General features: G+C 49.4%; 1 protein-coding gene across 1 annotated transcript in view; it reads right to left on the bottom strand.

The window, feature by feature from the left end:
* The window catches only part of CNTN2 (contactin 2), a 185,222-nt gene that overhangs the window by 68,847 nt on the left and 90,509 nt on the right, over positions 1 to 25,866 (bottom strand). Inside the window, exons 10-19 of the mRNA XM_069633133.1 lie at positions 21,733 to 21,862; positions 18,398 to 18,548; positions 17,810 to 17,937; positions 11,409 to 11,584; positions 10,570 to 10,690; positions 9,904 to 10,062; positions 9,497 to 9,646; positions 7,237 to 7,307; positions 6,667 to 6,901; positions 4,885 to 5,000 (exon numbers count right to left, since the gene is read on the bottom strand). Coding sequence (XP_069489234.1) covers positions 4,885 to 5,000; positions 6,667 to 6,901; positions 7,237 to 7,307; positions 9,497 to 9,646; positions 9,904 to 10,062; positions 10,570 to 10,690; positions 11,409 to 11,584; positions 17,810 to 17,937; positions 18,398 to 18,548; positions 21,733 to 21,862 — 1,437 coding nt within the window. The remainder of the gene's footprint in view (positions 1 to 4,884; positions 5,001 to 6,666; positions 6,902 to 7,236; positions 7,308 to 9,496; positions 9,647 to 9,903; positions 10,063 to 10,569; positions 10,691 to 11,408; positions 11,585 to 17,809; positions 17,938 to 18,397; positions 18,549 to 21,732; positions 21,863 to 25,866) is intronic.

Here is a 25,866-nt window from a genome sequence, read left to right as displayed (position 1 = left end):
TTGTAACAGCGAGTGTGTGTGTGCCGTACTTTGCAAGGCACTTTAACCTTGCCAAATTGTGTATGTCTGTACTTTTTCTAATCGTTTATTTAATTTCGAAACAAAATCCATGTAGAGAAACAAGTACATGTTATCAATATCAGGAAGGAATTATAATAAAAGAAACTCATTCTTTTTCTATTAGGAATCGCATCTTCTGCTGCGCAACTAATGTGCGCTTTGATGAACCCTTGGGGGCGCATTTATGAAGTTGCTCAGGTGTAATCTTGATTTTCACTACCCCCAGGGATTACTGCCACAGCACCGCCTTCAAAGCTCAGCCCCATTTGCTGGACATTTTACACACACTAGACTTAATGTTGCCCTGCGCAGCCATGAAAAGATGGAAGGTTGGATATTACAATTTATTTCACTTACCTGAACGCAAATTGCCTGAATGTATTAACATTTGCGGATATGGAGTCAAGGTGCCTGGGATAGTTCATTCCTTTCCTCAGATGACAATAACATTTCATTGCGTAATTATCATAGACGCTGTAATGGGTTCTGCACCGGCAGCCGCGGTCCATTAGCTGCATCTGGGTTCAGCGCGAGCGCAGGCCATTTAGAAATGAATGGGTCCCTGAAAAGACGCATGACGTCACACTGTGTTTGGCTATACGTTGTAGAGTCTGCGGCGTGACATGATTAGAATACCTGCATTTAAATTCATTACTCAAATGGCCTGTTTAGCGCCATGCCCGTAATGATACAAAGTGGGTGCGACCTCGCCAGACATCTCCCCCGCGTGCATCTGTCATGCGTCCCTGCATCGCGTGCGAGTGGCTTTAGTTAGAGGTGCATGCCAGGTTTGGAAAGTATTTTTATCTGGGAATGTTTCTGTGTTTGCATTCATGGCAGTGTGTGTCTGTCTCTTCAAACTGTGGGGCTTGTCCAGAGAGAGGGGTGCAAGAATCTCATTGGTGTATGGTGTGAGGAATCACGAGATTTGATCCCTTCTCCCCAGGGGGAGCCTTTCCTCCTGAGGCTAGGGAGGTGAGCCTGCTACGCAACATTCCCCCTAGGGGTGGTGGTAAGCGGGAACTCACTGGGAGAGACTTCCCTTTTGGGGACAAAGACTCCTGCTCTGTAGAGGATTTCCCTACAACCCTTTCTCGTGGGCCAACAGTAACATCAGGGCTTTAGAAAAGTCCACCACTACAAGCCACTGTTTGTTATCCAACATTAGTCCCCACATTCAACTTGAAGAAGTGTCTGGTAAAATTAACTAGGAGAAAGGTGAGCGAGTAATGTCGACCGTTCAATGTTTGGAAACCAACCATACTGTGATGACGAAGAACGAACGAGCAATGGAGAATGCTCAACTAAGAACGAGAAAGGACTATAATCCTCTGCTGGGGAGGATCTAGCAGTCTGACAAGAAAAGTAAAGAAGGACTAACATGGAGGAGCTGTGAAATCCAGGAGTTTCAAATCAGCAAGATCGTGGACACTAAGGAAGACCGTGAGATCCTCTGTTGGGAGGAAACAGCCAGTTGGTGTGTGTGCAGGAAGCACAGAGAGAGCAGAGAGCCGAAGCATGCAGGGGAGGCGAACCCCAAGTGAAGGAGCCAAGAGTGAGCAGTGGCTTGACCAGCGTAAGGTGGATTCTACAGTCTGGAAACAATGCCGAGACCAGTGCAGCATTGGCTCTGTGGAGCCGCGAGGAAGAAACAGAAAGAGTCGGAGTGAACACCGGACCCTTTCTAACTGCTAGTGTCGTCCCGATCCTGTACGCAGAACTGGTGATGCAAGCCTGTGAGAAACAAGGTAACGGGAACAGTGGAAGATCTGGGAGGGACCACGGGAATAAAGAGCACACTTCACCTACTCAGTCCAGTTAATGATCAAGTGTCGGACGGAGTGAGAAGCATTCAGGGACTCAGCCTACTCGTCCCAGTTAATGGGCAAATATCAAGTGGAGTGGGAATCCCTCAGGGACTCGGCATACTCGTCCCAGTGAATGGTCAAGTATTCAGACGAGGGAGAATAATTCAGGGACTCAAACTACTCATCCCAGTGAATGGCCTAATCCTACGAAAGGTGAAACTCACCAGGGAAGTCATCAAATTGATCCCCTTAATCCAAGAGGGAGTCAAGAGAGTAAGAATTACAGTGCAACCTATTTTACTAATTTCCACAAGGCAGGAACTGATCAAAGTGATAAAAGCAGCTATTTTGGCTACTATATTCGTGCCAAAGAGAAAGTCTGTATATAGGGCAAGGAGAAACAGGATATGAGAGATGTTGCTAATGAGGACCTCGAGAACTAGAGATATATGAAGAGCAGTGACCAAGTAAATGGGGATTTCAGTTTCCCAAAGGTCTCTGAGAAATATAGCTTTAAAGAGACACTTCAAGAAAACATAGTATGAGAGGGTCCCAACCCCAAAACAGTGAGAAGAAGTTTACCACAAGAAGGAAAAGGGCACCTGAGAGATGGAAAAGTCCCCTGGAGCAACTGAACAAATTAATATGAGAAATAGCCAAGAACTATTTAGAAATCATATACTGAGGCTGAGGAAGCCTATCCAGGAGAAGGAAGCCATTCTCCTGGGCTTTCTATACTGAGGCTGAGGAAGCCTATCCAGGAGACGGGAGTCATTCTCCTGGAACCTCTATACTAAGGCTGGGGAAGCCTATCCAGGAGAAGGGGGTCATTCTCCTAGACTTTCTATACTGAGGCTGGGGAAGCCTATCCAGGAGAAGGAAGCCATTCTCCTGGGCTTTCTATACTGAGGCTGGGGAAGCCTATCCAGGAGAAGGAAGCCATTCTCCTGGGCTTTCTATACTGAGGCTGAGGAAGCCTATCCAGGAGACGGGAGTCATTCTCCTGGAACCTCTATACTAAGGCTGGGGAAGCCTATCCAGGAGAAGGGGGTCATTCTCCTAGACTTTCTATACTGAGGCTGGGGAAGCCTATCCAGGAGAAAGAAGCCATTCTCCTGGGCTTTCTATACTGAGGCTGGGGAAGCCTATCCAGGAGAAGGAAGCCATTCTCCTGGGCTTTCTATACTGAGGCTGAGGAAGCCTATCCAGGAGAGGGGAGTCATTCTCCTGGAACCTCTATACTGAGGGTGGGGAAGCCTATCCAGGAGAAGGAAGCCATTCTCCTGGGTTTTCTATACCGAGGCTGGGGAAGCCTATCCAGGAGAAGGGAGTCATTCTCCTGGGCTTTCTACTCTAAAGCTGGGGAAGCCTATCTACGAGAAGGAAGTCATTCTCCTGGGATTTCTATACTGAGGCTGGGGAAGCCTATCCAGGAGAAGGGATTCATTTTCCTGGGCTTTCTATACTAAAGCTGGGGGAGCCTATCTACGAGAAGGAAGTCATTCTCCTGGGATTTCTATACTGAGGCTGGGGAAGCCTATCCAGGAGAAGAATGCCATTCTCCTGGGCTTTCTATACTAAGGCTGGGGAAGCCTATCCAGGAGAAGGGGGGGTCATTCTCCTAGACTTTCTATACTAAGGCAGAGGAAGCCTATCCAGGAGAAGGGAGCCGTTCTCCTGGGTTTTCTATACTGAGGCTGGGGAAGCCCATCCAGGAGAAGGGAGCCATTCCCCTGGGCTTTCTATACTGAGGATGGGGAAGCCTATCCAGGAGAAAGGAGACATTCTGCTGGGTTTTCTATGCTGGGTCTGGCAAAGCCTATCCAGAAGAAGAGAGTCATTCTCTTGGGCTTTCCATACTGAGGCTGGGGAAGCCTATCAAGGACAATGGAGACATTCTCTGGGGCTTTCTATACTGAGGGTGGAGAAGCCTATGTAAGAGAAGAAAGTCATTCTCCTGGGCTTTCTATACTGAGGGTGGAGAAGCCTATGTAAGAGAAGAAAGTCATTCTCCTGGGCTTTCTATACTGAGGCTGGGGTTGCCTATCAAGAAGAAGAAAACCATTCTCCTGGACCTTTTATACTAAGGATGGGGAAGCCTATGCAGGAGAAGGGAGCCGTTCTCCTGGGTTTTCTATACTGAGGCTGGGGAAGCCTATGCAGGAGAAGGAAGTAATTCTCCTGGACTTTCTATACTGAGGCTGAGGAAGCCTATGCAGGAGAAGGAAGCCATTCTCCTGGGCTGTCTATACTGAGGCTGAGGAAGCCTATCCAGGAGAGGGGAGCCATTCTCCTTGTCTTTCTATACTAGGGCCGGGGAAGCCTATGCAGGAGAAGGCAGTCATTTTCCTGGAATTTCTATACTTAGGCTGGGAAGCCTATCCAGGAGAAGGGAGTCATTCTCCTGGGCTTTCTATACTATCGCTCGGGACACCTATCCAGGAGAAGGGAGACATTTTCTGGGCTTTCTGTACTGAAGCTGGGGAAGCCTATCTAGGAGATGAAAGCCATTCTTCTGGACTTTCTATACTGAGGTTTGAGGAGGCCTATGCAGGAGAAGGGAGTCATTGTCCTGGACTTTCTATTGTTTTCTGTTAGTGGTAGGGACAGAGTAGATTCGTTTTAGGATGTAAGGCAGTTGGCTTATTCTAAACTTCAGTGTTGCCAACAAGCCCTCTAGTTAGTTTTGTTAGGCAGGGGAACCCATAGATTAGGGATTTTGCCAATAATGCCAACAACTGGTCTGTCTCCTTCCTCTGACCTACCACAATGGTTATGCATGCAGATTTATAAGTGCTTGCAGTGCGTGCGTGTGGTGAGATGGGTTGGTGGGTGTGGAGTTGTGCTTACAGTTGTTGTTCCATGTCTCTGCCTGTGTGGAGGATGGCTGTGTATACAGTAGTATTGGTAGAGCTGCAGTGCATGTGTGTGGAGAGGTGTGAGGTCATGGCATGGTTGGCACGGTGTGTGTGGGGCACTGGAAAGGATTGGCGTGTGCCCACCACGGCTCACTCACCTCGTAGCCCTGCAGCACTCCATTGATGTCCCCCTCCTCGATGGCCTGCCAGGCAACTTCCATTTCACTTGCAGACAGCACCGTGGCGCTCACGTCACTGGGGGCCACGCGGGGTTCTGGAAAACGAGAACATTGGAACAAGGTTTCACACAAGCACCCCTCCGATATCCCTTACAACTCCCTGCCTAGTTCTGGCCTCTGCTGGTTGGACAGGGTCCTGGAAAGTGTGGCTGTTTCACGCTCCGGCCTCCACTGGTTGGGCATGGTCCTGGAGAGCATGGCGGTTCCACACTCTGGCCTATGCTGGTTGGACATGGTCCTGGAAAGCGTGGCTGTTTCACGCTCTGGTCTACGCTGGTTGGACATGGTCCTGGAAAGCGTGGCTGTTTCACGCTCTGGCCTCCGCTGGTTGGACATGGTCCTGGAGAGCGTGGCTGTTTCATGCTCTGGCCTCCGCTGGTTGGACATGGTCCTGGAAAGCGTGGCTGTTTCACGCTCTGGTCTACGCTGGTTGGACATGGTCCTGGAAAGCGTGGCTGTTTCACGCTCTGGCCTCCGCTGGTTGGACATGGTCCTGGAGAGCGTGTCTGTTTCATGCTATGGTCTACGCTGGTTGGACATGGTCCTGGAAAGCGTGGCTGTTTCACGCTCCGGCCTCCACTGGTTGGGCATGGTCCTGGAGAGCATGGCTGTTCCACACTCTGGCCTATGCTGGTTGGACATGGTCCTGGAAAGCGTGGCTATTTCACGCTCTGGTCTACGCTGGTTGGACATGGTCCTGGAAAGCGTGGCTGTTTCACGCTCTGGCCTCCGCTGGTTGGACATGGTCCTGGAAAGCGTGGCTGTTTCACGCTCTGGCCTCCGCTGGTTGGACATGGTCCTGGAGAGCGTGGCTGTTTCATGCTCTGGCCTCCGCTGGTTGGACATGGTCCTGGAGAGCGTGGCTGTTTCCATGCAGGGGCACGCAGCTTCAAGGATATCTGGGGGTCCAGTGCTTGTAGTAGTAGTAGCCCTGACCAGAAGCACTGTTCCATGCAGGCCAGACTGTGCAGCCCACCCTCCTAGACCCCTGCTGGGAATGGTCCCTGCAGTAGCCCCCCCTAAGCAGGAGGCCTGCCTATCAGTGCCCCCCCTCACCCCTAGCCACCTTCGAGACACCTTCTGGGAATGCCACCCGCAGAAGCCCCCTGATCTAGTTCCCATAGTCCGGGCTACTCCAATATCACCTTTCAGTTCAGCAGCTGAGCCAAACACATGGCTCTTGTAGGCCAGGTTTCTCTTAGCCCACCCCCCCCCCCCCCCTTCCTGAATTTCATGGCAGCAGAATTTTGAGGGTGCAAGCACTGGAGTTGTCTGAAGAAGGCCATGTTGCACATATCTGCTGGGGGTTAGTAGATACCCGAACATGAGGACCGTGCCATAGAGGCTGCCACAGGCCGGGTTATGGAAACGCAAAGGGACACATTTCAAAAACCCTGGTGTTCAGACTCTTCTTAAAAGTTTGACCATTTTCCAAATACCCCAATGGAAGTTCTGGATGAACATGTGTCACTCCTAAGGTTCGTCCGGGTATCCTTCCCTGAGCATTTAACCCCACAACAGGGATCAGATAATGGCCCTAGAGATTGAAAATCCCAAATGAGAGAATGTCTCCAGACCTCCAAGCCCACCCCGGAAGGAGTGTTCCAGGAAAGGGCCATAGACACAAAGAGACATTGTACTACAGACCACGCCTGCTCTCATCCCCTCCGCTCTCCCGTGCGTGGGTTCTACGCTCCTCACCGTCCTCCGCGGAGTACACCAGCGCAGCCAGGCTCTCGGGCCCTTCGCCTTTGCGGTTGTACGCTCTCACTTTCACGTCGAATGGCGTGTAGGGTGCGATGCTCTCGTTGCGGTAGACGTAGTGGAGGGATTCTGCCGCCGGCACCTTGGCAGTCTGCCAGTCGCTGGTGCCCTGCTTGCGGAAGGCCAGGATGTAGCCAAAACCATCTCCGTTCTGGTACTCCCGAATCATGGGCTGCAGGAGGTAAAACGCAACGGTGAAGCCCAAGTGATTCGATGCACAGTGCACGTATATTCATGTCATTATATATGTTTATGACCGTTTTATAATGTACCACATGTATACAAGATACTTCAGAGCAGGAAATCCCACTGAGAACACCATTCATGCGGTGACATCACACTGAGAGCCGCCCAGATGTCATCAGCTAACCCCAGCATCGCCATCTCGGCTCCACTATCCCTACCCGACTCCGGCCCAGCGGTATCACCAACTGAGTCCACCATCGCCAAGTGGTGACTCGGCATGACTAGCAGACCCCCGATCCGGCGTAAGACCCCGACACTTACCGTCCAGGTGATTATCAGCTCGTTGGGTGCGCCTCCCCCTCCGCTGAGCCCGGACGGCGCGACTGTGGGAGCTGAAGCGGGAAAAAGAGAGTGCGTTTGTCAGTACTTTGCATAGTAATACCACAATTTACGCCGCAAGGTGAGACCAAATGTACTCCCAGGGCCATGCCGCACCTTATGCACTGGCACACTACAGACAAGGTCACCTGCCTCTTTGCAGCACACCAGTGCCAATGTATGTAGCAAGGACAGATGTGTGCCTCACATACACACGTGCAAACCATAACGCAAATCATGCACCCCTTATCTTTTCAGGGAGTAGCTGCTGCCCCGTATTCTTATTCATCACTAAGGTTAATATTGAGCTTGGTGCCCCGGGTGGTCTGCTTGTTTGTTCAGCATACCTTTGTGATGCCCCGCCCTCCTCTCTCTGGATACTCTGGCCAATCACTGATTGCTCCACTCAACCCAACTTCTCCATTCAGGAATCCGCCCCCCCTGGAGCCCCCTTGCCCCGGCCAGTTCCTCTGCTACTCCCGCACTCTACACGTAACCCCCTGGGTCTGGGCACACTTCTACAGAGCGCCCTGGTCTCCTCAGCCAGGTTACATGTTATACACCCCATACATACAGATTCTGTAAACATGAAAGGCTTTGGAGAGGAGCATCTCCCTACATCTTACTTTCGGCTATCAAGTGACCCTTTGGGGGCATTGGCAAGTTGTTGGCACATTGTCCTGATGCTGACCCCCTAGCCCGCTAGCCCCCTCGGTAGTGAATTGAATTTCATCACCTGCCTCTGTCCTTAAAAGGATCAATAAAACATGTTTACTACATTTCAGTGGAGATCATTTTTAGTGCTGGATAAAAACGAGACACGTGAAACAAGCAAAAGCAAGCGTCTGATGTTATTCTGGCGTGACAGGCTTTCTGGTCCCTTCAGTTGCACTGGAGCCAAATCAGAGGATTGGATTCAGGGTCTTGGGTGAGATCCCTACTTCTACTTTTCAATCCTGCACGGTGCTTGCGTCACAAGGATCTCCGCAGCAGGCGCATGTACGCACTCTGCGATCTCACCGCTGTGTTTTGGGTATTTGTATATCACTGACAATATGATGGTAGAATGCAACTATTAGAAAAGTTTGGCATTATTTGTTTGTAAAACCACTAGATCACGTTCACTATGAAAGATACATGTTGATTTGTAAGACTAATGATGACTATCAATACTATTTCATGTAATTAACAGTCTCATGATTAAATAATCAATATCATTGAATAAGAAGCTGTCTATACTGTAAGCGCTTTCTGTGCTTGGTTTCTCCCTGAGGAAGCGATAGATTCTCTCGAGACATTGGTTGAATCATTAAATATTGCGGTTCCAGTGTCTGTTGGTCTTTTTTAGGGGCCGAAAATGTAGGGTGATATCTTGTGTAATACATTTTCCATGATTGCCTTCTTTTAATATTTTAATCGTGCTCCATTGCAGGTCGGATTCTGGAAGCCCCAAAACCTGAAATGCTTGCACGAGGGTTCCCATTCGCTCCTCAGGAATTTTGTTTTGCAACGAGGCTGTTCTAACTTTGCAGCACGTTGGGTTGAACGTTTCTGGTTCTATTTAATTTGGGGTCTCACCCGCCAGGTATCGTAACATGTGTTGGTTTTTGCTTTAGGGCTAAACATCATGTTGGTCAGTGGTCTTGGGAGGATAGCTCAGGGGCACCATGCTCGCCTAAGAAGCAAGACAACACGGAGCACCACAGGTTCGGCACCCGGGTCTGCACTTAGAAACCTCTGGGTATTAAGCATGTTATAAATAACGTATCATATCACATCTGTGGTCGTAATGTGGTTGCTTCAGCCTATGCCTGTGGTCCCGGGATTGGGATCAGAGCTAGCTGCACTGGAGTTCTGCAATCCTTGGCTCTCCAGATATTGTTAAACTTCAACTTCATCTCCCTAGAATGCATAGTCAATGTTGAGGTATTATGGGAGTTGTAGTGCAAAACATCTGCAGAGCAACAGGTTGCAGACCCCTGGTACATTGTCTCTTGGGTCTTGGGCCTGTGTTTTGTTCATGTTATCTGCCCAGAGATTAGAGTACTCCAGAAGTATTGTGTATCCTAGATGCAGTAATTCAGTTAGTAAAAACAGAAATATTTGTGGTCAAACACTGGTAGTTCTGGGATGTGTTTTCTCTCTTATCTTATTAATGCGCATAAGGACGACAGGAGGGTGTTTCTCAGACTTCTGTTCCCACCTGCTTCTTTGGTGCGTGTTTTGGCGGATGGGCCGCTTGGCTCCCCCACCCCGAGGATGTTACTGGCTAGCACTCGAAACTCATAGTCCATCCAGGGGGTGAGGTTGATCACCTCGGCCGTCTCGGCGTTGCCCTCGATGGTTGCTGGATCTGAAAAATATAATGAGTCGAGAATGAACATAGTGAAAAGACTTCCCAGGGAGGACCTGATGGAAGGAGGAAGGGGCCGGGAGAAGGAGGCCCTGGGTTAAACAGTGAACCCCTAAACACGCGAAGGATACCACTATAAAGAGGAAACACTGCTCTTGATATATAGTCTATAGTACTATACTGGGAAACAGGCAAAGCACAGAGGGAAGTCTTGAAAAAATCTCTGCTGTCAGATGAATCTTCCGGGGAAGTCTTACTGGTGCGTGCTGGTTTCCAGTGGTTGGCCAAAATGCTGCGGTACTGGATGCTGTACTTGGCGATGGGGCTGTGGTTGTCAGACCCATGACTCCAGCTGAGCCGCATTGTGGTCTCCCCGATATCCCGGACCACCACGCCTCCTGGGGGACCGGGAGGACCTGCAACCACAAAAGAAGAACCTCTTACACCGTACTCTTTACAGAGGTGTTGCTTCATTTATAAAATAGATTTTAAAATAGTAAATTCTACAAGGGAAATGTATACAAACAATTTTATTTAAAGGATCCTCATATGCGTGTCAAAAGCTCCGGCAAACGTAAACAGAAAATAGGCCCGCCGCAAGATTTATCTTTATGAATTAGAGGATAATGATCGCAATCCATATTTTTTCTATGGTGCCTTAAATGCAGACACATGAAAGAACACTGCCCAACCTTTTCTTCATAAACAAACACTGGAGTGCCTTCTTCTATGGATATAGATGGGGAGAAAGTTTCCATGGGTTGTTTTTCTGCATAGACCTCCTGTCCACTTAAATGCAAATAATCGCTAAACCCTTCCCAAGCTTCTTACTCTTGCTATTTCCAAACATAAGTTATTTGGCTGAATCAAGATGTTGGTGCAGATAACAGAGCACCCCTGGATGAGGAAGGCTAAATGGTTACCTCTCACAATCAGGATCGCAGACTCTGAGGTGCTATCCACAACGGTCTGGGCCGTGCAGGTGTATTTGCCAGCATGCTTCAGCTGGGCGTGGACCACAGTCAGATCACCAATGGCCTCATTCTGTGCATGTGGAAAGGAAACATTAGGGTCAGAAGAGATTTTGTGTTGATACAAGGGGAGTGGCCAGGCCACACATGCCAGCCTTGGCATTGAAGCACTCGCACTGTCACACGGCCAGTATATCACACACTGGAACACTCTGCATCACAGCCAGTATATCTCACCCTGGAACACTTTTATTGCCACAGAGTTAGTATACCTGACACTGGCGCATTCTCACACAACCCGTGTATCACACAATGGAGTACTCCATCACAATCAGTAAAGCTGACACTGGAACACGCTTACAGTCACAAAGTCAGCATCTCTCACACTAGCACTGTCACGAAGTCAGAGTATATGACAATGAAGAAATATCACAAATTCAGAAAATATCTCAATGGTACACTAACACACTGTCAGTATACTTCACACAGTAGCACTTTCAAACTATTATGTTTAACACTTGAGTGATGTTGCTGTTTCAAAGCCTCATACATAAGCCTGCTCAGAAAAAGGTGTGTAGTCTGGATACATTATCTGGTCCAGCAGAGGGTGGTGCACCAATTGTGCATATTTGCACTAACTCTTAAGTGCTCCAGGCTTTCTCAGGCCCAGACTGCAGGTGACCAGGAGAGGAGGGTCTTTCTCCTAAGAATTGGTCTGGCAGTGGGTGGCACATGAAGTGGTGGCACACGTGTAGTTATTATCGTGGATCCCCAGACCCACCGGTACTTACTGTTGTAGTTGTCAGGTAGTGCCCTGATGCCTTCTCCGCGTCGATGGGGAGGCCTTGCAGGGACCAGGTGAAGGACAGGTCCATGGTGGGATCATGTGACGCATGACACTGCAATGTTACGTTGTCTCCCATGTTGATGTCTGCGTTGGTGGGGGCCAGGGTGATTTTAGTGGCATCTAAAGAGCAAGGCAAAGGTGATGAAAATATCTAATTCATGACAGTTTGCCCATGGTACCCCCTTTCTTTGATACATTCTTAGGGGCTATTGTAGTGATGGCATGCGCAGTCTTTTCTGTCTCAGATACATTCTTAGGGATTATCACAGTGACTGCCTGGCCCTAGTCCTCTTTGTCAATGATAGCTCCTTGGGGCTTATCACACTGATAACCTAGACCCAGTCCTCTGGGTCTATGTAAATCATTAGGGTTTAATATAGTGATGGCCTAGCTCCCACCCTCTTTTGGGGGTACATCCTTAGAGTGTATCATGTTGACAAACTATAGCCAGACCTCTTTGGCTAGGATAAATCTTAAGGCTTATCATAGTGATGACGTAGACTCAGTGCTTGGATTTAATGTGGTGATGACCTAGAAAGAATTGTCTTTGTTGAGGGTAAAGCCCTTGGATGTATCATGCTGAAGAGCTATTCCTAGTGCTCTGTTAAGGATAAATCCTTAGGTTTAATGTGATGATGCCCAGTGCGTTTTGGGACAAGGATAAATCCTAAGGTTTATCATAGCGAGGATATAGATTGACGCCTCTTTGTCGAGGATAAATCCTTAGGGTTTATCATATTGACGTCCTTGTGTCCCTTGTCAAGGATAAATCCTTAGGGTTTCTTGTAGTGGTGGCCTAGACCCAGTTTTCTTTGTTACGGATATATCCTAAGGTTTATCATAGTGAATATTTTGACCCAGTGCTTTTTGTCGAGGATAGATACTTAGGGTTTATCATATTGACGACCTCAACTTAGTGCTTTTTGTTAAGAATAAATCCTCAGGGTTTATCATGCTGACGATCTATACCCAGTTTTCCTTGTCAAGATAAACCCTCAGGGTTTGTGCTGACGGCATAGACCCAGTGCTCGTTGTTGAGGATAAATCCATAGGGTTCATAGTACTGATGACATGGTTCCAGTTCTGTTTGTTGAGGTTACATGCATAGGGGTTGTGGTAGTGATTCTGCTTGGAAAAAATACTAAATTTCTGCTGCAGTGTTGCATACAGCTGTGGGAGAGAGGTCAGTGGAGAGTGTTTTGTGCAGGGGCCTGGTTTGCAGGCTGCTTCAAGTGTGGTGCTGGAGTGTGTGCCAGTTTGGGGGGTGGGGAGGAGTGTTGCTGAAGGATCCTGTTTACTTCTGTGTATGTGTGTGAGTAATTCAACCATCTGCACGGGGAGTGTGCGCTCGCCAGGGCTTTTTTGAAATTTTGTAAGAAATGGCATGATGGGAGATCAACCTCAGAAAATGGGTGGGGCTAATCTGCCCACATAATCCTATGCTCGCCGCACAACAAACACATAGTCAAGTGTACTCCAGGGGGGGGACACAGTCTACAGGCACAGTCCTCCCTGTCACATTTAGCTGGAATGTGACAGCCATGGGTACATCAAAGCATCTCAGGAAGGCGGAAGGCAACACAATCCTAATTATACATCACAGTCCCCCTGGATCCGCGCTGTTCTATTGTCAAAGTTATGTGTGGTGGCAGCACATACTGATGAGAGTTAAATGAAAGCAGGCCTGAGAAGTGGCATATCATAGAACTAACATAAGGGACAGGAAACTAACACCTTTGGGTATGAAATATGTCAGCTTGAAGCTAGCTCCCACCCCTCTGTATGAAGGGCAGTGAATGGCATGTCTGGGACAGCTGTTTACAGTAGGCAACCCTGCAGGAAACAACCTTTCAGAAGGAAGAAGTATGTGATTTGATGGAGACAGAAAGTCTGTTCTTGCCACAAACTTCAAGGGAGACCTGCACTTTGATCAGGAGCTACCGAGAGCTCAATTAACCAGAGAAACACTTTGATCAGCTACAGACAAGAAGATTGGTGGAATTTAGTAGTACATATTGTCACCCCTTACCTTTCTTGTTGCAAAGTACTACTGTGGTTATGACCTCACACATTAAAGAATATTGTTGATGGGGACCAAATATTGGTTTATTAAGGTAGGCTTAGCATGCACTAATCACTGGGGCCCATTTGGCTTTAAGAGAGGGTTGAGCCCCTCTTTTGGCAGATCATCTGACAACTTCGAAAGGAGTAAGAAGGACTCATTTGGACCATGGCTGAAGGTACAATCTACCTTACAGCTTCTGCCAGTGAAGGAAGGCCAGGATTTCCAAGAGGGAAGCAAGACCCCTCTCCTAAACATCACCCAGGAGGGAACAGAGGGAGATACTGGACTCAGAGGACCTGTCCAGCAGCTCCAGAACCGGTACCCAGCCTGCACACAGTGTCCCTGCTAGGTTCTGCCAGCAAGCATCCTAGGTGGGAGGTGCCAGAGAGTCCCTGAACAAACGACAAGGCCGTTGCCAGCAAACACTCTACTCAGCTTTGGGACATCTGCCTTAAAGGACGATGCAAGCCCTGCGAAGAATCTAGGAGGAGCACATCGACAAGCATCAACCATCGTTCATCTTGTAAGGACATTTCTGAGGCATTCAAGTCCTCAAACCACGACCGCTGCACCACTGACTGTTGTCACGCTGCAATCACTAAAGCCGTCCGACACGCCTCGAACAGCATTCCAGATCTGCCAACCAGCACAGAGAAAACAGTTCTTGACCCTGAACCGCTGTGTAGGTCAGCCTGCAGCCATCTGTCCAGCTTTGCTTGCCGAACTGCCTGCCGCCTGATACCCACAGCTGTCTCCCCTCTTGAACTGGAATCGCCTCGACGCTGTCGGGCATCATGAACATCTCAAGCACCAGGTACATTGTGGTTCTGACTCCCTGGTCCTTGTCCAAAGGCCCCTAGTGACATTTGCGACCCCTTGCTCACTAGCTGCTGAAACCAAATAACCTTGAACAGTTAGGACGGATTGCTTTACCGACAATCCTCTTGTCAGTATCCAGCGTGCATCCCTTTTCTTCATGAAACTGTCTGTCCTCTGCGGTCCGTTACAGTGTGGGTTGTAGTTTGTAGTGTGATAGAACTGTCTGTTGAATAATAATAAAGTAGATATCTGTATACAACCTTGACTGGACAGTCCCTTTTATTTTTGGGAAATAATTTTACTTTCGCTGTGTTGCAACTAACCACAATCCACGACCTTGCAGAGATGAGCCTGCCGCTCTGTCCACGTTACTAAAATTGGACAAGGAGGTTTATAATTGGCTTGTGTTTCTAATCTGTTCGGATCCCTTCTGGTGTACTAGAGGTGTGGGGCTGATTGATAGTTTAGAAACCGATATTCATCCCTGGGCTTGAATCGTCACAGTGTGATTGGGGTCCTCTGTGTGCCTGCGTACACATGTGGACTGGCCGCATGTGAACACAGTAACAGAACGCACACACAGTCATGCATGGAAGAGTGTCTTCTTCCTGGTGCGTTTGCCTCTACTTCGGGAAGATGAAACTGGCGAAGTTGGCAGATTTTGCGAATTTCTGCCTCGTTAGCTGGCATTGCCCCAAGTTTCCCCATGTGTACATCCGTTCACTTAGAATGCCCCAGAAACGGGGCCGGACTCTAATATCCGGGTGGAGAAAAGCGCCCAAACAAAAAATTACGCTCTGGCCAGTTTTGGCCGCATTTTCTGCACACACAGACTTGGGGTGCAAGTCCATTCTCGGTGCAGAAGATGGGACTGCATCCCTGCAGCCATTGAATGGCCATGCAGACTCCTTGGGGATTCCGTCTGCAGCTCATAGGGATTCAGTGGGACGCCACCGCCATGCGCGTACATGGCAGTGGGCATTGACTATGTCTTTCTGTATTGGCAGTAGTAGAAATGGAAAAAAAATGGGTGGGTCCGAGGTGGGGGCAGAGATGGGTGGGGGTCAGAGGAGGCAGGGTTTGGGCGGGCGCAGCTGGCAGTTGCCCTCCGATCAAAGGAAATGTGCCAAATAATAGTTTAAAGCGGCGCTATTTCTTTCGTGCTGCTTCTTTTCCAAACTATAGATCAATTCCACTTTAAACCACTTCCATGGCACTGGTGATGAGTTACTTCACTGTGAGCATAATAGTTTTGGCCAGTGTTGCCGAGTAAATATTCTTTAAAATGCACAATTTGCATCCCATTTTATTTTTAATAAATCCCCCTTGCGTACTATGCAAACAGGGTGATTTCTGTTCGTCATAAGCAACGTTTTCTTTTACTTGAATCCCACCCAGAACAGCTCCTGCATCTCCCTTCAATCGTGTGTGATGTTAATAGGGGTATTTATTCATGCAATGTTTGTTGGATACCTGTATATTTATTTATTTATGCAACGTTTGTCAGATATAAATTTCCGGCAAACATTGCATGAATAAATAAATAATCCGGCTCCATGTATCCGACAAACATTGCATAAATAAATCGAGTCATGGCTGAGGACTGCAACTTCCTCTTGTGACCTCTCCCATGGGGTCACCAGAGGAAGTTCCAGTTTGCTTGTGTGAGTCTTTTTTTTCTTCGCGCCAGCGCTGGCCGGATCTCGAGATGTGTAATCCCCTGTGCTATCGTTAAAACCATGATTGCTGTAGGTCTTACAGCACAATGTCTATAGACCCTAGGTTTTTCTCACCAGTCCTTCAACATTCCCGCTCAAGCCAGTCCACCTTTTCTCGATCGCCACCGACCATGTAGGTAGCACCATTCAAATTCTCTGTATTCAGTTTATTTTACGTGGATAACTCGAAAAACCGGAGTGGATTTCACTTTTAAGGACTGAACTTGGACTCCTCCAGTGGGACTTAGATATGTGGACAGATGACATCACTTGTAGGATCGGTATAGACCTAAAACCCGTCCGGGAGATCAACAAGAAGGAAACATCCATGACACAAGAGGGCACGAGGAGGCCTCATGTCCAAATTCAGGGAGTCAAAACAATCCTGGATTAAAAAATCCTTAACTGACAGGCTATTATGCAAGTCTATGCAAAAACCACGAGCATACTCGTCTGCCAGGCTATTATGCAAGTCTATGCAAAAACCACGAGCATACTCGTCCTTAAGGGGTTTAACCTCAATTTGCGACATGCACGTAAATTGCCGGCAATCCAGATCGATCTCATTGGAGCTGTTCCTTCAACGCCAAGACCAGTGAATGCGGCGCTATCGCTCCAGCAAAAGCTTGAGATCATTTTGACAGTCCTGTTAATCACACTTGCAATACTCTAGAACCGCAAACCCTGAGGTTCCGAAAGACAGTAATTAAAGTGGACTGTACTGTACTCAAGCAAGCTGCGAGTTATAAAAAGCCCAGGCTGCAGGTTGAAATCGGCTTGGATCATGCTCCAAGCCTCCCTTAGACACATTGCTATTCCAGACACATCGAAAGAGTCCTCGAAGTACAGATACAGGACGCCGAGAAGAGTGCTTTGCACAAGGGACCTGAGACAGCAGCAGCAGCTCTGCTCGGTTATTCAATATCCTCAAGGAGTGATCCAATAGCGTTGGCCAAGCGCATGTACATTGACTCGAGCACGGATTTGGCAATACCTTGCACGAATAAGTCGGGAACAAAAAGAGCTGATCCGCTGTAATCTTGGAGGAGCACGGCGAGGCGCGACACAACAACAGCGAAGAGTGCCAATTCACCTGCCTGTCCTTTACCCAACTTAATTCTTCTCACTCTAGAGGAAATGGACACATAAATCCGTCCTCTTCGCACTGGGGGGTTTCATAAATCGTCAATTTTCGTACTCATGGGAAGGATCAGGCAATCAAACCAGACTGAAAGCTTTCCATTGGCTACCAGTTAACGGAACTGTCCAGACCCTCTACGCTTCAAGAAAAAGACCAAGTTAAGGATACCGAGGAGTTCATGTGATTAGGGGGTGTAGGCTCCTGGGGGCCTCGTTGTTTTATCTGCTTCTTTCTTATTCCCTGACCCCTCTTCTAGCTCAAGCGCTTCAAATCTGCCATTAGATGGTGAGTGCTGTGCAAGCAACACAAATAAACAAAAACGTTACATTTTATTTGTGTCTGTTTAGTGGATCCAGTAAGCAAATAAATATGTTGTATATTACCGCCTTGCATTTTTGCTTGAACCCAATGCGCGCGGGCAAGGTGGCTTGCCAGGAAGGGTGCATTAGTAATAGCGCACTGTTATACAGTGATGTACCACTCAGCAGAGTTTTTTGGAGGCCTGCCGGTGGTCTACAGGCGAGGGGGCTTCAGAAGTTTGCCATGATGGGAAGCATGTGTTGGTCTGTCTTCTTGGAGATTCTGGCGCTCGCGCCCCTTACCTCGCACGGACAGGGTCCCGGTGCTGTTGGCTTTGCCCATCAGGTTCTCCGCAAAGCAGGTGTATTTGCCTTCGTCGGAGCGGCTAATGTTGCGGATGATCAGCGTGCCGTCCAGCATGATGGACACTCTGCGGAGACAGACAAGCAGACTGCGTGAAACACTGGGCTCCTACTGGGTACAGAAGAGGGCTCACACCTCACTTACTAGATGCAGAGGCATTGCTGCGGGGGGGTGGGGGGGGCTGAGCGGGCTATAGCCCCGGATAGAAGCTCAGGGGCTACAACCAAAAGGCTAGCTAGTGCCGAATCCCGCGAGTCTCGACATTAGCGTAGCCCCGGATCTTTTCCAGACCTAGCAACACATGGGACGAGGAGCTCATAGGCGGGGCTTTGCAGGAGCTCCTCCCCAGGGTTGACAAAGAACTGCACTCAGGCCAAGAATGATAATATTTGCAACCGGTACATCCACCACCAGGTCAAGCACGACTGAAGCCCAGGAAGTTATCACACAACTCAGTGCTCATCACTCTCTCAACCCCACAGTGTCCATCTTGGCCCAGTGGCCCTGACACTCCCCCTGGCACCTACCTGGTGTTGTTGACCAGCAGCTCCGTCCCTTTGCTCCAGAAGACGATGGGGCTGGGTGCGGCTCTCGGCTGGCACGGAATCCTAACCTCGCCACCTCGTGCCGCCGGAATCAGCCGCTTCACCGGGTTGAGACGGAAATCCGGAGCCAGAGCTGGAAAGAGCAGAGAGTTGAGGTGAAGCTGCAGGAAGGGCCTCAACACCAGCGATTCTAAGCGTGGCCAGACCCTAGAACTGCACAGTGATGGCCTGGCCATCCCCACATGTGCACTGCATTTCTGTGCTCAGAAAAACTGACCCGAACTAAAAGGAGAGCATGGGGGCTTAACACCCTTGCCTTGAGCTGCCTCAACACCCTCGTAAGGATTCAGGACAGAAGCAGGCCATACAGACACTTTGAAACACATGGATCTGCCCCTATGGTAGGATAGGCTTACATTTTTCAGAAGTTCTGGGGGATGTGGTGGAGGGGGGGGGGTGGGCTTAAATCATTCAAGGCACATACAGGAGTATTTAAACTCAGGACTTTCTCACAAGATCTCAGGGCATTTCAAGTTAGAAGAAAGTAAAAAGGAAACGTCCCTTGCCTATCACAGCAGTGGTTTTCTATTTCAATATTTAATACAGATTTACACACAGTACATAATCCTGCCCCCTAGAGGTCATTTTAGGGAATTGCATCTTGTTTTGTCCAAGTGTCACCTGTAGCTGTCAACCCATTGGTCTGTCAAATAACCCAAAAATCCCTGCGATTTTTAAATGATATTTTCGTCTCCTTCGCTACTCCTGGTTGGGGATAACCACAGGGGCGACCCATTAGTCTGGCTCGAGTGGGACCCACCCTGCTACACACGTGAGCGCCATTTTTGTTTTTAGTGCTGTTGGATCAGGATACGGGGGCTCATGTGGCGAAAAGGCGACTGGCCTCTGTGACGAAATAAACTCGGGTGCAAATAAGAACGGATTCAACGATTGGCCTTTTGCTTTCTTACTCTTGGAAAGGCGGAAGTACCTTCGTTTTGTAGAACATGGGATTACAGAGGCATGCACCTCTCTACCATTTCTCGGCACTAGTTCGGCTGGACGGAATTACCGTTAACGGCGATGGTTGGTGCGCGCAACAGCTGTCGGTAATTCTGCTGAACAACACGGCGTTCATGGTAATTTCTTCCAGCAGAATGATTGCCAAAGTCACTGCCACACTCGTAATGAGGGCCTGTGTTTTTAGCCGGTCAGAGTCTATTAAGGTGTATGGCCGGGTAAGCGGCTTAGTGGGTGAGTGAAATGACTCCATGGTGGGTGAGACCAGCTAGAAATGTGTGAGTTGAGAGGTACAGGCGTGCACTGTGGGGCTTGTGATTTGTAAAACACTTAACGTGATTATCTTCAATTAAGAAGGGCGCTGAAAACCTTTCTGTTTTAGGGCCACAGCTGGGGCCGGTATTTCTTCTTTTCCTCGTGCCAAGATGCCCTCGGGCGAAAGTGCGCACTGTAAGTACTCCTAACATAACAAGAAAAGATGTTGGCTCCGTAACATAACAGGTGTGCGGATTGAGTACATGTTGACCTGACCGAGGCATCTTGGCCCTGATAGGAGATGCTTATTGTTTCCCAACTCAATGGTACTCCTTTCACCAACCTCGAAAGGATAAAGTGGACTGCCTGGGATTCAAACCCCTGACCAGGAGGTCAATCAAAGATCCCTGTAGCGGGTGCATTAGCCCACTGAGCTATAGACCCGCTTATGGAGAGGCGCAGAATCCAGCGGGCAGGTCGCAGCACATGCTACTCAGCTGGAGCCGAGCAGTCAGGACACGAGCACCCCTGTAGTGTTCAGAAAGGGAGACTTATTCAAGAGGAGGAACTTCTCACAGAAGCACCTTAGACAATAACTGAGGCATGTCCATCAAATATCTATGATTTAAAAACAATGAAACCTAGAGTGGCCCACACTGACCCTCATGGCAAAACACCCTCACAAGGACAAACCCGAGGAAGGAAAAATCAAAAATATATTTAATGAACGCCTTTACAGGAGTGACACATCATCTATATGTCACTTTGCGTGTTGACGTCCCTGCGTCCTGTCGTAGTGCCCTGTACCAGGCCTTTCTCCCATCGCCGAGGCCTCGCTTCCATTGCACCCCCTTCTCGTGCTCTACCAGTCCCTGCGTCCTGTCCTAGTGCCCTGTGCCAGGCCTTTCTCCCATCGCCGAGGCCTCGCTTCCATTGCGCCCCGTTCTCGTGCTCTACCAGTCCCTGCGTCCTGTCCTAGTGCCCTGTACCAGGCCTTTCTCCCATCGCCGAGCCAACACTGCCATTGCGCCCCTTCTCGTGCTCTACCAGTCCCTGCGTCCTGTCCTAGTGCCCTGTACCAGGCCTTTCTCCCATCGCCGAGGCCTCGCTTCCATTGCGCCCCCTTCTCGTGCTCTACCAGTCCCTGCCTCCTGTCCTAGTGCCCTGTACCAGGCCTTTCTTCCATCGCCGAGACCTCGCTTCCATTGCGCCCCCTTCTCGTGCTCTACCAGTCCCTGCGTCCTGCCCTAGTGCCCTGTACCAGGCCTTTCTCCCATCGCCGAGGCCTCGCTTCCATTGCGCCCCCTTCTCGTGCTCTACCAGTCCCTGCCTCCTGCCCTAGTGGCCTGTACCAGGCCTTTCTCCCATCGACGAGGCCTCGCTTCCATTGCGCCCCCTTCTCGTGCTCTACCAGTCCCTACCTCCTGTCCTAGTGCCCTGTACCAGGCCTTTCTCCCATCGCCGAGGCCACACTGCTATTGCGCCCCCTCCTCGTGCTCTACCAGTCCCTGCGTCCTGTCCTAGTGCCCTGTACCAGGCCTTTCTTCCATCGCCGAGGCCTCGCTTCCATTGCACCCCTTCGCGTGCTCTACCAGTCCCTGCGTCCTGCCCTAGTGCCCCGTACCAGGCCTTTCTCCCATCGCCGAGGCCTCGCTTCCATTGCACCCCCTTCTTGTGCTCTACCAGTCCCTGCGTCCTGCCCTAGTGCCCTGTACCAGGCCTTTCTCCCATCGCCGAGGCCTCGCTTCCATTGCACCCCCTTCTTGTGCTCTACCAGTCCCTGCCTCCTGTCCGAGTGCCCTGTACAAGGCCTTTCTCCCACGCCAAGGACTCCCTTCCATTGCGATCCCTTCTCCTGCTCTACCAGTCCCTACCTCCTGTCCTAGTGCCCTGTACCAGGCCTTTCTCCCATCGCTGAGGCTTCGCTTCCATTGCACCCCCTTCTCGTGCTCTAACAGACCCTGGGTCCTGCCCCTGTGCTCTGCCAGTTCTCTGCCCTGCGTGCTCCCTTTCCCAGGCGCAGGCTTCTTGGCACTTCTTACCCTGCACTGCAAGCTCTGCACTGCTGTATATGATTCCGTGCTTGTTCTCAGCGATGCACTGGTACATCCCAGACTCCTGCAGGGTCAGTTTTGAGAAGCGTATTTCCCCGTTCTTGACACTGATTCGCTCCTGTGAAGAGAAGTAACAGCTTTAGCTTAAAAAGGAGAAAACACCAAGGCAAGTTTGAGAGAGTCTTGGGTACAAAACGGAGAAGACATTACAAGGATGTAAGTGACTCATGATGCAAAAATACAGTAAATAATTGGAGTATGTAACACAAACTAGAAGTCCAACTGCCCAAAATATGCTATTGCTTCCTGTTGGATCTTCTCCTGCTGCAACTCTTCTCTCACTGTGTCACTTTCTATTGAAGCTCTTCCTAACCCAACCCAGAAACACTCCATCCCTTCCTAACCCAACCCATAAGCACTGTATCCCTTCCTAACCCAACGCAGAAGCACTGCATCCCTTCCTAACCCAACGCAGAAGCACTGCATCCCTTACTAACCAAAAGCAGAAGCACTGCATCCCTCCCTAACCCAACCCAGAAGTACTGCATCCCTTCGTAACCCAACCAAGAAGCACTGCATCCTTCCTAACCCAACACAGAAGTACTGCATCCCTTCCTAACCCAACCAAGAAACCCTTCATCGTTCCTAACCCAACCTGGAAGCACTGCTTCCTTCCTAACACCAACCCAACCCAACCCAACCCAGAAGCACTGCATCCCTTCCTAACCCAACACAGAAGCACTGCATCCCCTCCTAACCCAACACAGAAGCACTGCATCACTTCCTAACCCAAACCAGAAGCACTGCATCCATTCCTAACCCAACCCAGAAGCACCGCATCCCTTCCTAACCCAACACAGAAGTACTGCTTGCCTTCCTATCCAAACACAGAAGCACTGCATACCTTCCTGGCCCAATACAGAAGTACTGCATCCCTTCCTGGCCCAACACAGAAACACTGCATCCCTTCCTAACCCAACACAGAAGCAGTGCGTCCCTTTCTACCCCAACCCAGAAGCACTGCATCCCTTCCTAACCCAACCTAGAAGCACTTCATCCCTTTCTAACCCAACCTAGAAGTACTGCCTCCCTTCCTAACCCAACCCAGCAGCACTGCATCCCTTCGTAACCCATCCCAGAAGCACTGCATTCCCCCTAACCCAACCCACAAGCACTGCATCCCCCCTAACTCAACCCACAAGCACTGCATCACTTCCTAACCCAACACAAAAGCACTTCATCCCTTCCTAACACAACCCAGAAGCACCGCATCCCTTCCTAACCCAACCCAGAAGTACTGCTTCCCTTCCTATCCAAACACAGAAGCACTGCATACCTTCCTGGCCCAATACAGAAGTACTGCATCCCTTCCTGGCCCAACACAGAAACACTGCATCCCTTCTTAACCCAACACAGAAGCAGTGCGTCCCTTTCTACCCCAACCCAGAAGCACTGCATCCCTTCCTAACCCAACCTAGAAGCACTTCATCCCTTTCTAACCCAACCTAGAAGTACTGCCTCCCTTCCTAACCCAACCCAGCAGCACTGCATCCCTTCGTAACCCATCCCAGAAGCACTGCATTCCCCCTAACCCAACCCACAAGCACTGCATCCCCCCTAACTCAACCCACAAGCACTGCATCACTTCCTAACCCAACACAAAAGCACTTCATCCCTTCCTAACACAACCCAGAAGCACCACATCCCTTCCTAATCCAACCCAGAAGAACTGCATCCTTCCTATGTCAACCCAGGAGCACTGCATCCCATCCTGGCCAAACACAGAAGCACTACATACCTTCCTAACCCAACCCAGAAGCACTGCATCCCTCCCTAAACCAACCCAGAAGCACTGCATCCCCTCCTAACCCAACTCAGATGGACTGTATCCCTTCCTAACCCAACCAAGAAGCACCAAATCCCTTCCTAACTCAACCAAGAAGCACTGAATCCCTTCCTAACCCAACCCAGAAGCATTGCACCCCTTCCTAATGCAACACAGAAGCACTGCATTGCTTCCTGACCCAACACAGAAACACTGCACACCTTCCTAACCCAACACAGAAGAACTGCATCCCTTCCTAACCCAACCCCAAAGCACTGCATCCCTTCCTAACCCAACACAGAAGTACTGCTTCCCTTCCTAACCCAACCCAGGGACGTCATTTGGGGGTCGCCAGGGGTCGCAATTGCGACCCCTGAGATCTCCCTTGCTACCCCTGGGGTCTCCCTTGCTACCCCTAGAAAGAAAAAATAGTAATTTTTATATTTTTTACTATTTTTAATTTTTTTAAATGTAAGCTCATGGGCTGTGGCCAGTTTCATGTGTCTCTTTATTTTTGGAGTGGCCTACTTTCTTGATCAGGCCTCTGAAAAAAAACAGGGTTCCACAAGTGTATCACTTTGAGCAGTGACGCTAAATAAAGAAAGAATAGGAATAACACATAATTAGTCTTTCTGGAATTCTATCCAATAATTGGCAGACTCATAACGGTTTATTTCCAGGCACACTTCAGGTGGTGAGTCACTGATTTAGCCTGTTCGTAAACACCTCAACTCAGAATTTGACCCTCCTGGGGTTGGTAAATGAGAACCAACACAGGTTGGGTGATATTGTATGTATAAGCGCTTAAGCGTAAGTGCTATATAATAACATATCATTCTCATTAGACTTGGAACGTCTGCTTGCATTCACAGTAATTTGGTAATATGGGCCTATACGCACTGATATTAACGATATGTATAGTGATCCATTCTTCTATGAAATGTATATAACATTATAGTGATATTGCAACCATATTTCTCGTAGTATACTTAGGAACAATATGTCATGTCCCTTCCTGTTTAGTCAAGGGGTGAAAGGTTGTGTTCCATCGCTTCTCGTGATGTCACTTTGAGGTGGGGGGTCAAATTATATCACTTCCTATGATGCCATCAGAGTTCAAAGGTCATGTGATGTCACTTCCGCTACCCCTGGCATTTTGGTGAAATGACATCCCTGACCCAACCCAGAATCACCGTATCCCTTCCTAACCCAACCCAAAAGCACTGCATCTTTACCTAACCCAACACAGAAACACTGCACCCCTTCCTAACCCAACCCAGAAGCACAGCCTCCCTTCCCACCCCAACCCAGAAACACTGCATCCCTTACTAACCCAACCCAGAAGCACTGCATCCCTTCCTAACCCAACCAAGAAGCACTGAATCCCTTCCTAACCCAACCCAAAAGCACTGCACCCCTTCCTAACCCAACCGAGAAGCACTGCCTCCCTTCCTATCCCAACCCAGAAACACTGCATCCTTACTAACCCAACCCAGAAGCACTGCATCCCTTCCTAAACCAACGAAGAAGCACTGAATCCCTTCCTAACCCAACCCAAAAGCACTGCACCCCTTCCTAACCCAACCAAGAAGCACTGCCTCCCTTCCTATCCCAACCCAGAAACACTGCATCCTTACTAACCCAACCCAGAAGCACTGCATCCCTTCCTAACGCAACCAAGAAGCACTGAATCCCTTCCTAACCCAACCCAAAAGCACTGCATCCCTTCCTAACCCAACCAAGAAGCACTGCACCCCTTCGTAACCCAGCCCTGAAGCAATGCACCCCTTCCTAACCCAACCCAGAAGCACTGCATCCCTTCCCAACCCAACCAGGAAGCATTGAATCCCTTCCTACCCCAACCCAGAAGCACTGCATCCCTTCATAACCCAACACAGAAGCGCTGCATCCCTTCCTGGCCAAACACGGGAGCACTGTATACCTTCCTAACCCAACACAGAAGCACTGCATCCATTCCTTACCCAACCCAGAAGAACTGCATCCTTCCTAAGTCAACCCAGGAGCACTGCATCCCTTCTTGGCCAAACACAGAAGCACTGCATACCTTCCTAACCCAACACAGAAGAACTGCATCCCTCCCTAAACCAACCCCGAAGCACTGCATCCCTTCCTAACCCAACCAGGAAGCACTGAATCCCTTCCTAACATAACCAAGAAGCACTGAATCCCTTCCTAATCCAACCCAGAAGCATTGCACCCCTTCCTAATGCAACACAGAAGCACTGCATTGCTTCCTGACCCTACACAGAAACACTGCACACCTTCCTAACCCAACA

The sequence above is a fragment of the Ambystoma mexicanum genome, chromosome 13 (assembly GCF_040938575.1).
Source record: "Ambystoma mexicanum isolate Mex_15411 chromosome 13, UKY_AmexF1_1, whole genome shotgun sequence".
In the NCBI taxonomy this organism is placed as follows: Eukaryota; Metazoa; Chordata; class Amphibia; order Caudata; family Ambystomatidae; genus Ambystoma; species Ambystoma mexicanum.
This window is presented reverse-complemented; position numbering and strand designations above follow the sequence as displayed.